The sequence below is a fragment of the Heloderma suspectum genome, chromosome 9 (genome assembly GCF_057233095.1).
Source record: "Heloderma suspectum isolate Gila_16-S chromosome 9, 16-S_ref, whole genome shotgun sequence".
NCBI lineage: Eukaryota > Metazoa > Chordata > Lepidosauria > Squamata > Helodermatidae > Heloderma > Heloderma suspectum.
The window spans coordinates 25,804,696-25,816,699 of NC_139466.1; the positions used below are offsets into that span (position 1 = coordinate 25,804,696).

The 12,004-nt window shown below is 49.3% G+C and overlaps 1 protein-coding gene across 1 annotated transcript; it reads right to left on the minus strand.

Moving 5' to 3' along the window:
- Positions 1-5,646: 5,646 nt before the first annotated feature.
- On the minus strand, positions 5,647-11,848 carry RAB33A (RAB33A, member RAS oncogene family). The gene is made up of 2 exons (XM_084813927.1): positions 11,422-11,848; positions 5,647-6,680 (listed from the first exon to the last, which is right to left on the minus strand). The coding sequence occupies exons 1-2, from the start codon at positions 11,614-11,616 to the stop codon at positions 6,225-6,227; spliced, it is 651 nt and encodes a 216-aa protein (XP_084670053.1). The 5' UTR covers positions 11,617-11,848; the 3' UTR covers positions 5,647-6,224.
- Positions 11,849-12,004: the final 156 nt, after the last annotated feature.

Here is a 12,004-nt window from a genome sequence, read left to right on the forward strand (position 1 = left end):
AGTAGCCATTGGTAGCCTTTTCCCCAAGGAATTTGTCCAATCCCCTTTTAAAGCCATCCAAATTGGCAGCCATTGCTACATCCTGTGGTAGCGAATTCTATAGTTTAACTATGTGAGAATTAACTGTGTGAAGAAGTACTTCCTTTTATCTGTCCTGAATCTCCCACCAATCAGCTTCATAGGATGACCCCGGGTTCTAGTATTTTGAGAGAGGGAGAAAGATGTCTCCCTATCCACATTCTCCACACCATGCATCATTTTATACACCTCTATCATGTCTCCCGTTATCCTCCTTTTTTCCAAGCTAAACAATGCCAGCTGTTGTAACCTTCTCTCATAGTGGAGATGCTCCAGCCCCTTGATCATTTTAGTTGCCCTTTTCTGCACTTTTTCCAGCTCTACAACATCCTTTTTTAGGCATGGTGACCAGAACTCTTTTCCATGTGTGGTCGCACCATAGATTTGTATAGGGGCAGTATGATATTGGCAGTTTGATTCTCAATTCCTTTTCTAATTATGCCCAACATGTTAAGTTGACATCTTAACTGAACTGTCCACCACAACCCCCAGATCTCTTTCTTGGTCAGTCACTGCTAGCTCAGATCCCATCAGGCTATACTTGAAGTTGGGATTTTTTTTGCCCCAATGTGCATCACTTTACTCTTGCTTATATTGAAACGCATTTGCCATTTAGATGCCCATTCTCCCAGTTTGGAGAGATCCTTTTGGAGCTCCTCACAATCCCTTTTCCTTTTAACCACCTGCACCTGTCATCTGCAAACTTGGCCACTTCGCTGCTCACTCCTAATTCGAGATCATTTATGAACGGGTTGAAAAGCATTGGTCCTAATACAGATCCCTGTGGGACCCCACTATTTGCTTCCCTCTATTGGGAGAATTTACAAGGGGCCGCGGTGGCTTAGTGGTTAAGACGCTGAACTGCAGACTGGAAGGTCGGCAGGTCAGCAGTTCAAGACCCGAGTGCTGCGTGACGGAGTGAGCTTCCGTCTTCAGTCCCAGCTCCTGCCAACCTAGCAGTTCGAAAGCAAGAAATTGCAAGTAGATAAATAGGCACCGCCTCGGCAGGAAAGGTAACAGCATTCCGTGCACCTCGGTGTTCAGTCATGCCGGCCACATGACCACGGAAGCGTCTTCGGACAGCGCTGGCTCTTTGGCTTAGAAATGGGGATAAGCACCGCATCCTAGAGTCGGACACGACTGGTTGGGGACACCTTTACCTTTGTTACCTTTATTGGGAGAATTTACCATTTATTCCTTCTCTCTGCTTCCTGTTCTTTAACCAGTTGCTGATCTGTAAGAGGACCTGTCCTCTTATTCCATGACTGCTAAGTTTGCTCAGGAGTCATTGGTGAGGGACTTTCTCAAAATCCTTCTGGAAGTCCAAGTAAACAATGTCTACCAGATCACCCCTGTCTCCATGTTTACTGACACTCTCAAAGAACTCTAAAAGGTTAGTGAGACAAAACTTACCTTTGCAGAAGCCATGTTGATTCTGTTTCAGCAGGGCTTGTCCTTCTATATGCTTACTAATTCCTATGAACTAGGAATGAGTTCATCTCTGAAACTGGACAGGCTGGCACAAAATAAACAGGTACTTTTGTGATTTTGTGTCACTTTCATTTTCTGGTCCATTTGGCTACCAACTGAGCAAGCTGGGAAATTAGACAAATATTGCAACAATATAGCATTGTCCTGGAGCCGCAGGAGGAGCATATGCCAAAAGAAGAACTCACCACATTATCCAAATCAGGGGTGAGCAGAAAGCTGATCTCCAGAAGTTTTGGACTTCAGTTCCCAGAAGTCCCTGCCAGCAAGGCCAATGGTCATGCATGCTGGGTGTTGAAGTCCAAAACATCTGGCAACCTACTTTTTACCCACCCCTGATCTAAATCACAGGACATGTGGCCCTCCAGATGTTGTTGGACTACAACTCCCATAATATCTGACCATTGACCATGCTGGCTGGGGCTGACGGAAGTTGGAGTGCAGCAACATCTCGAGAACACCAGGTTGGGGAAGGCTGCATTAATAGAATGTCTGAACAGGGCATGTCTGTAGGAAAGAATAATCTGGAGCGAATCATGGCTGTAATTCCCTCCCATGCTATTATTCTGGGACAGCCAGGCAGCTCATATGGTTTCTTCCTCTAAGATGGCCCAGGCTATTTTGGGCCTTCTCAATGCCATTCCCCATCCCAGCGATAAAAGTATCATACATACGCAAACAGCAAACTCAATTCTCCGAGTGTGTGGATCCGTATGTAGCTAAAAGAACACCATCCATACACAAGAAGAAGCTATTAGCAGGCTTGGGGGAACCCCAAGGTTTGCAGAAGGATTTTTTTTAAAGAAAAACCTTAAATGGGGGAGCACCCCAAAACAGCCTACTGAGGACTAAACATATTCAGTAACCAAGGAACGATGGCTGACTGTTGGGGGGTGGGGAGACTGAAAAGTAGGGGGAGGGAGAACGGAATATCCCCGGAGAGGGTAGGGCTGGCTCAAACCCTAAACAAGAACCCTCTGGACTGCGATATTTTGTTGCATGTCCCACTTGTAATTAATTGTGAATTTGTTGCCCTTTAACGTACCCTCAGATCAAATGGCCTGACTCAACTTCACGATCCTATTCTTGCCACATACCTTAGAAAAATAGGAAGCTGCCTTATATCAAGTCAGACCCTCAGTCCACCTAGCCCAGTATTGTCAACACTTTGACAGGCAATGGCTCTCTAAGTTTTCAGACAGCATTTTTTTCTGCCCTACTTGGAGATGCCAGGGATCGAACCTAGGACCTTCTGCATACAAAACTGGTGCTCTACCACTGAGCCACCACTCTTCCCTTAATTACATTACCTACATTACTGGAGTGACACACAACAAGACCACTGGAAAGCAGCTCCCACACTCCTCCAGTAATGTAAGAATCAGGCCTTTCTCAACAATTGGATTTCAGCTACTTGGAGGGCCACATCAACAAGCACCATGTTTCAGTCTTTTTCCAGTTCCAGAACTCAACTTTTACCTGCATCATGGAACCGACTTACACTGTTGTTGTTAACCACACATGACTATCTCCCTGGTTTTCTTTTTCTCTTTTTAAGTGGTGCTTCGTTACACACAATGGCTTGGTTCACATGATAACGGCAGGGAAAATAAGCTATCGTGGCTTATTTCTCCTGCTGCACATGCTGGTCACATGCTGAGTGGGGTTTTTTTGCATAATTACCACTGCCAACTTGGCTTGCTGTGTTGTGCAAACCCAGTGAGGGTAGCTTGTTGCTGTGGTTAACAAGCCATCCAGAACCCACGGGCAGTTTTAGGGTTCTGGGATGGCTTGTTAACCATGGCAACAAGCCACCCCTGCAGGGTTTGTACAACACAGCAAGCTACACCAGTGGGGTAATTATGCACACATCCCCTCGGCACGTGAAGAGCACAAGCAGCAGTGAAAATAAGCTACTGTGGCTTATTTCATCCTCTGTGATCATGCAAACAAGACCAAAAGCTTATGTATACCAGAAGCTTCTGTATTCTGTATACCTTACCATGAGCTTCTTGCTGGTCTACTGAACAAAACTTGAGAGTTTGCTAGTACAGCCTTCCCTAGCCTGGGGCTGTTCCGATTATGTTGTACTACAAACTCCATCACCCCCAGCAAGCAGGGCAAGCACTAGCTGGGGATGGTGGGAGCTGTAGTCTAACACACTGGGAGTGCTCCAGGCTGGGGAAAGTTTCCCCTCCAAACTTTCATTTCAGCAGCCTCATTGAGATGAAAACAAGCCTTTGTCATTGCTGTTGCTACACTATTGGGAGTCACTGACACTTCCTGATCTCCTGTAAATCAACTCAAGAGATTGTGGCACTGAATCACCCCTCAGTGTCTATCTCTTTAAAGCGATCATCAACCATGACCCACTTGGAATACCACATATCTTTCCTGGGACTTCCAGGTCCATATAACAGGAAGCCTTTTGTATCAAGTCTGCCAGAGATAATTAAAAAGGACATGGCTTTAGCTAACACTTCCATAGTCCATCTCTGAGCTCAAAGATAATTAGGGTGCAATCCTACGCATGTTTGGACTGAAAAAAGTCCTGCAACTGGTTGGGGAATGCTGGGAATTATAGGACTTTTTTTTCTGTCTAAACATGCATAGGATTGCATCCTAAAGGGTCTTCTCTAGTCAGTCTCCTAGACCAGCCTTCCCCAACCCAGTTCCCTCCAGGTATTTTGGACTTCAACTCCCATCAGCCCTAACTAGCATGGCCAATGGTTAGGAATGCCAGATGTAGTCCAAAATATCTGGAGAGCACCACATTGGGTAAGGCTATCTTAGACCCAATAAATGAGGAGGGTCTTAATGCCTCTCATCTGATTGGTAAAAGATGCTGGGTGGTCACCCTTACCCACCCTGGCCAAAACATAATAGAAATGGAAAATGCTTCTTTCTCTTTTTGTCCCTCTGGTCACCTCCTCCTCTGACCATTCAATGATGCTGGGCGTGCTGCAACTGTCCAGGTAACGCATGTGTTCCGAGTATTTTACCTTCAAGAGCTTAGTATAGATTAGCAAGCTTTTTACATTGTTTAGGTACCCACTCTGCTTTCCCCATTTGCCTCTTATTATATTCCTTTAATAAATATCTGCTTTTAATGTGGACCTGAGCTACAAGGATGTTTCTGACAATCCCAAGAGTGGTTTCACTCCTCATCTACCCAGCCACTTGGGCTGACCTACCTGTGTTTACCTATTTGCACCAAAGAGGAAGCAAGAGGGAAGCAGGCTGCCTGTCTGGGGAGATGGATGAGAGGTCATCTCAGGCAGCTAACTAGTCTGTAGCTCTGGGGTCCCCCTACCTAGGGTTAGAGGGAGAAAGAGGGGTGGTGGCAACAACCTACCTATCAGAATGAAGTGTGCACAACTGACCGAACCTACCTTTTGCCCACCTCTGTGGTAGCATATATCAAGGCCCCCCATTACTGAACCTGTGAGTTACTGATCTGCAAGAACGCACATACAGAGGTTGAATATAGCCACAGGGCCACCCTCCCAAGCTCTTAAAACCCATACTGTCCCAACGCTGCAGTCTTGGCTGGTTCATACATAACACCAACCCATGGTTTGTTGCTCTGCCCAGGGTTTGTCTGGCAGATGATTGAAAAAACAAACCACAGTTCGTTCAATGTCTGGGTTGTTTGTTTCCCTCCTCCTTTGGCCACACCCTCCCTGTATCCCAAATACCTTTGCGGCACTGTAGTACTGACATGTAGATTAGTTGGTTTATTTGACCGCTCTTGCCTGCTGCCTCTGTAGCCTGGGGAAACAACTAACAGTTCTAAGTTCACATGTAACAACAACCCATGGTTTAAACAACCCAGAGTTCACAACCCAACAACAAAACATGGCTTCTCTTCCTGGGTTGTGAATGGTTAATAAACCATGGTTTGTTAGAGCAGCTGCATTCACACATCATGACAACCAGAATTCAAGAACCCAAACCATGGGTTAATGTTATTTCTGAATCAGTCCCATATTCCTGCTTCTCATGCTGGTATTCTAAGTTTTCCTGCAACAGAAAATAACTTCCACCCACTCTTGTCTTGTGAAAATGAACACACACCATTTTCAGTATTGCATTATTGTTTTTTTTATTTTAAAGGCCCAGTGCTGCAACAAGCTTGATGGGTGTATTTTTCCATACTGACCAACTCAGACAGATAATTAAACCTCAGTCCCAATGTGCTCAGTGGTGGTCCCCTAGTCTGTGAAGTACTTGGCATTGTGGTTAATACAGCCCAGGGAGGTTGGGAAAGAACCAGACAATCGCGAACAGGAGTAACTCTACCTGGTGTCCTCCAGATGTTTTGAATTACAACTCCCAGCAACCCCAGCCACCATGGCCAGTGGTAAGGAATGACAGCAGCTGTAGTTCAAAACATTTGGAGGGCACCAGGTTGCCTTAAACCCTGGCTTAGAATGTGGAAGACAGCCACTGTTTCTGGGCAGGGCTTTTTCAGGTCAGATGCCTGCAGAGACAAACCTACACCCAAACCAGTTGTGAGCCATACAAATTTTATTAACTTAACATTAACTTAGACTAAGACAAGCAGGTCTCGATTCAGTTTATCGGGGCACAAAACCATCTGCCGTTCTTCCCTCCCCCCAACTTATTAAACTGTCAGGAATGGCAAACTCAGCAGTTCAGCAAGGGCAGGCATTTTTGCCCCTAGCCTCCGGCGTGAGCTCCGTTTTCTGCCCCTTGCCTTGCTGCCTCTCCATGTCCCGATAAAGCAGAGACTTCTGGGCCTTAAGCCGGCAAGCCAGGCACATGAAAATAGACTCCACGTTCTGGCTCTCTTTGGGGTCCTTGGCCGAGGTTTCAAACAAAAGCATATTGTGAGCATCGGCAAACTTCAGGGCCACACCGGAGGGCACCTGGATTTGGTCCCGCAAGTCACACTTGTTCCCCACCAGCACCTTCGGGACAAGGGCAGGGACCGCGTGGCCGTTGCACTCCTCAATCCAGGTTTTGAGGTTGAGGAAGGAGGCCATCTTGGTGACATCGTAGACAAAGACGACAGCGTGAACGTTACGGTAGTAATGCTCCACCATGCTCTTCCGGAACCTCTCCTGGCCTGCTGTGTCCCACACCTGCACCTGGGAAAAAAACCGCACAATTCCTTATGAGCCTACAAACTAGGTAGAGCAGACTTCCCCAAAGTGGAGCTCTCCAGATGTTTTGACTACAACTCCCATCATCACCTGACCATTGGTCATGCTGGCTTGGGATGATGGGAGCTGCAGTCCCACAATCTAGAGGGTACCACACTGGGGAAGGCTGAGGTAGAGTATTATGACATTTACACAGGTCCTGCTCCAGGACTCAGTGGGCCCTTGGCAAAGTGCCTTCTGGTAGGCCCCCTCTTACGCTGGTGGGTCCCCAGCTCTGGGCTTACCTGGTGGCGTTGTGGGAATTTAAAATGGCAGCTCGCAGACCCCAAAAAGAGAGAGTACAAAAGCAGGTAAGCATCCGAAGTAGACCCCCAAAAGAGGGAAAAGTCTCAGGATGCTGGAACAAAGATTTTGTTTGTGAAAAGCCCACAAATAAAATCTTTCTTCCAGCATCCTGAGACATTTCACTCCTTTTTGGCTTGCAGGCCCAGCCACCTGTTGTGGGGGACCCAGGGCAGGCGGCTGTGGTAGTAATGGGCCCTGCCAAGGGACACTGGAATCCTGGCACCTGCTGGGGATGCCAGTCCTGCGTTTATATCCCACCTTTCCTCCAGGGAGCTGGGGGTGGTATACGTGGCTCTTTCCTGTCCATTTTGCAACCTTGTCATGTCTGAGAGAGGGAGCGACAGGACCAAGGCCACCCAATGAGCTTCAAGGCTGAATGGAGATTTGAACCCAGGTCTTTCTAGTCCCTCTTCGAAACTTCATAGGTAGAACCAGCCCTCTCCCTAACTCAGGCACGGAGTGATGGAATAAGGAAAGGAGGGCTAAGTAAACACAGGTTGGCACACCCTTAACCTAATCCTTCCCCCTCAGCTAGCAATCTTTGCACATGGTGGCCTTTGTACTGTGACCTAGAAGCCTCTCAAGGCCGCAGGGCCATCCTTTGTCCTTAGAAGGAAGGGAGGGAGGGAGGAAGGAAGGGAGGGAGGGTGTGTGTGCACACGTGTGTACGTGTGCATGCGTGTGTGTGTGTGTATGTGTGAGAGAGAGAGAGAGAGAGAGAGAGAGAGAGAGACTACACATACAGCAAAATGAGGTGAATGCACGATACCATTTCATACCTGGGGGAGGGGGTGGTGGAACACAGCACTTTTTAATTCTCCCCCACATTAAGTGTCTGTCTGTCTGTCTGTCTGTCTGTCTGTCTGTCTATCTATCTATCTATCTATCTATCTATCTATCTATCTATCTATCTATCATCCACCCACCCACCCCTGCAAACAGGGGATAAAAACTTATCTGGGGAAGAAGGGCTCAGCCCTTTGCCTGTTGTGCTGGCTACCTCTTTGAAGGGAGGATTTCCAAACACAGCAACACATTCAAAGATGGGATTCTCCCACCTGAACCCTGAAGTGGTCCAGTCCATTCTGCCACCTCGTTTTGCTGCACGTATAGACGGAGCCATACCGTTGTGTTTTTTTTTTTAACACCACAAAGATGGCATCTGCCCAAACTTCAGCCTCCACGCCCAGCCCACGGTGCCAGTAACAGTCAGGCGGAGATTCTGCCTGGCACAATGCGATCTCTTTTCTTATAGCAACTGCATTTCTTGTAGCTGGGGGGTGGGGGTGGGGAGACACACCTCAGACTGACATGCACGGATCTTTGACAGTGCTAGAGAACCTCAGCTTTTGTCACTGGGGAGCAATGCTGACAGCATCGCTGCCCCAGTTGCAGAAAGCAAGTAAGGGAAGCCAGTATTACTTACGTATTTTCACCTCAGCTTTAGGGATAATTTACTTTGTTGGGAAAGGATGCAAGCCGGCATGACAAAGAGGGAAAACACACATTTGCAACCTCGCGTGGTGGGAGAAAGCTACTTGGGGAGGGGGTGATTTGGAGCAAAGAAATTGAGGTGAGAAAAGGGTCAAGTACCCCCTTTCCCATACCCTCTCCGCCGAAAATTCCCCAGTTCTGAAGCACCTTTACTCTTCTTCCTCTCCTCCTCCTCCATAACCCAAAATCCACAGTTGGGAATACCTTTATTAGGATCAAGCAAAATGCCACAAAAGCGTGCAAGCATTGTTCCTGATAAAAGTACTGCCCAACTGTGGATTATGGGGTTTCTTCCCTCATGGACTAGCATGGCTATCCTTCTTAAAAAGGCTCTTTAAATATTACATCTGTTAGTACACTGGTCTTCAACTGGTGGGTCAGCAGCTGAAAATGGATGGCACTATGATCTGTAGCATCGCCCCATTTTTTTTAAAAAAAGAAGAAACACAGAAGGCATGAATAGACTCCTACCATGAAGCACAGTGAGTCAGTTGCTTCAGGTATCAAATAGCTGGAGGGGTGGGGTAGGAAGCAGCTGCAGGGTTTTGGAGGACAGAGCTCTGTCTGTGAGTTATGACTTGCCCTGTGTCCTTTAAAGCTAGCCCGCTTCCCCCAGGTACAGTGGAAGATGCTGTCCCACTGCAATAAAGGTAGGCAACCCGGTGCCTTTCAATGTTTTGGACTACAACCCCCCATGATCCCTGACCATTGTCCATGCTGGCTGGGGCTTCTGGGAGTTGTAGTCCAAACATCTGGAGGGCACCAGGTTGCCTAGCCCTGATAGTTGAATTAAACTTCAACTGCCTGTCCAGTTAGCATCTATACCTAAGAATGGAAGTTGTGCCATCGTATCCTTTGCCTCAGGCAAAAATGTCTTTGGTCAGCCCTGAAAAGGGGCCAAAGTCCATTTTCCTTGGAGAGTTGTGTAGAAGGGAGAATCCCAGTGGCTGCAGGAGAGATTAGGAAAGCTGCAACTGCCCCCAAATTCCCTCTCCTGCACAACCATTAAACCTCTAGGAGCTCTACCATTCTTATTTGCACCTGGGCACCCTAGAGAGAAAAAAAGGAGATGGACGTATAGAGTGAAAAAATAAACTAAAAAACATTAAAAGTGGGTCCCATATTACAAGTAAGGATGAAAGATGAGCCCTGGGTCTGAAAAGGTGGAAGATTATTGCAATAGTTTGCCCCAGAATTCAGTCCAATGCAAGAACCTGAACACTTCCGCAGAAGTTGGTACAGTAAGAGGCTATTTTCTGAACTATTCTGGAATTGTATTCCTCTTCCCCCAACCCTCTGCAATATCAGAGCTCTTGAATGGTGTAACATTATAAGGATGCAGCAAAAAGGACTGAACTGCCACACTTGCATAACCCAGGCCTCCTGCCATGATATTCAAAGGGAACAACAACAACAAAAATTTCTGGGCCAAACGCTGGTTTAAAAAACTCACAATGTATCCCCAGTCTTCTGTGTAATCATACAGAGAATGCAACAGAAAGGTCCCTGGTCTGGGATGAGACCAACATAATGAGCTCAAGTCTGTGTGCTCCTACCTATCTCTGGCCTTCCCATTAATTCCCACCCCAATTTCCACTAGGCCTTTGCTTAGTGGAAGTATTCATAAAGAAAGGAGTGCATCTGAGCATAGTACAGACTTAAGGGCTGTTTCATCCATGCATTGTTTATTCGATCACGGCACAGCACAGATCTCTCTGTATGTGAATGTGGCAACACAATCCAATAACACAGATCAGACTTTCATCTCAACTGCAACATTTTCCAGTGCGGGGGGCGGGCGGAGTTGTCAGTTCAGAGATGCAACTGCAAGTCATCAAAAGTTGAATAGTGTCAATGCAGTGTGCGTACCGGTCCTATTTTCTTTTGACGGGGGGTACTGGGGAACTGCATTCAGCTTCAACATATTGGGGGGGGGGCGAAGAAAGGCAGTACAGGGAGTGCTCTCAAAACTTCCAGACATTTCTGGTTTTAGAAATTAACCACTGTGCATCCACACACACACATCAGAAAGAACAAACTAACTCCAGGGCTAGTTGTTTGTTGTTCAGTCGTGTCCGACTCTTCGTAACCCCATGGACCATAGCACGCCAGGCCTTCCTGTCAGCAATTAGCGCAACCTCCCCCAAACTAGTACCCTCCAGCTGTGTTGGACTACAACCCTTATCAGCCTCGCCCAACAGTGCCAAATGGCTGTGCCGGTTGGCATTATGGGGGCTGTAGTCCAACACATCTGGAGGGGGCCCGAGCTGGGGAGAATTGGAGCTGCCTCCCCTAAGCTGGTGCCCTCCTAGAGGTATTCAACTCCCATAATCCCCCAGCCAGCAAGCAGGCACTAACTATGAATTAGGGTATCAGACCAGGCCGGTCACCTTCTCTCACCCCAAAACCCACTTCACAGGCTTGTTGTGAGGATAAGAAGGTGGCTGGGCAGGAGGGAAGGGGAGGGCAGAAGAACACCGTGATTGAAATGATCAGAAATATAGACATCCTTGCCTTTACACACGGTGCCTCCTGGGTTTAAGATCCTGCAGCTAATTGGAAAGTGGGGTGGGGTGCTGCCGCTCCCGCCTTGCTATAGGGCTTTCCTGCGGTCTTCCAGGACCAAACGCGGTTTCACACACCTCCCCTCCCTGGGAGGCCATCAATCTTGGCTTCCCTGCTCCCCCCAGTTCGATGGGGGACACCCCTCCCGCTTCCCTTCAAGACAAGGCCAGCAGAGAGTGGGCCTTTCAGAGCTCGCCTCCTCTTCGATCATGGCTGCGGGAGAGGCCGGTGCCCACAGACGAGGCCACCTGGAAGGAAGGAGGCGCCGGCGGCGCGCGGGGGCTGCAAAAGGCCCCGGGCCCCTCTTCTCCGCGCGCCCTACCTTGATGCGCTCGCCCTCGATCTCCACCGCCTTCTCCCTGAAGTCGACGCCGATGGTGGCCTCGGTGCTGGTGGGGAAGGCGCCCCCGCAGAAGCGCACCGTCAGGCAGGTCTTGCCCACGTTGGAGTCGCCGATGACGATGATCTTGAAGATGCGCGTCTGCACCGACTGCTCCAGCGAGGCCTCCAGCTCCATCCCTGGAGGAGGGCGAGGGCGCGCTGGACCGGAGCGCGCAAGCCAGCCGAGCGCGCGGGGGCGAAGGCGGGCGCCGCGCACGGGGCGCGCCCAGCCAGGCTCACGGCCGGCTGCGCGGGGCCGGCATGATGGGCGCGGTGGGGCGCTGCACGCCTGCCGCGCCGGTCCAGCCAGCCGCCTTTGCGCGGCGAGCCGCAGCCGCCGGGGCGCCCTCGCTCCGCCGCCGGGCGCCGCCCTCGGGCCGCGCTCCCATTGGCTCCCGGCGCCCAGCCCGGGAAGGCGGAGCCGCCTTGCGCCGCGCCGCGCCTGGCCGGCTCGGAGCCGGGACGGAGGCGGGCCGGAGCCGCGGGCGGGCAGGCCGGCCGGCGCGTCCCCTCGGCTCCCCCCT

Bases quoted from the DNA above. Each gene is read 5' to 3' on its own strand.
- RAB33A (XM_084813927.1), bottom strand. From the start codon at position 11,616: ATGGAGCTGGAGGCCTCGCTGGAGCAGTCGGTGCAGACGCGCATCTTC. The intron at 6,681-11,421 runs GTAGGGCGCGCG...TTTTTTTCCCAG, and splicing joins TCGAGGGCGAGCGCATCAAG to GTGCAGGTGTGGGACACAGC.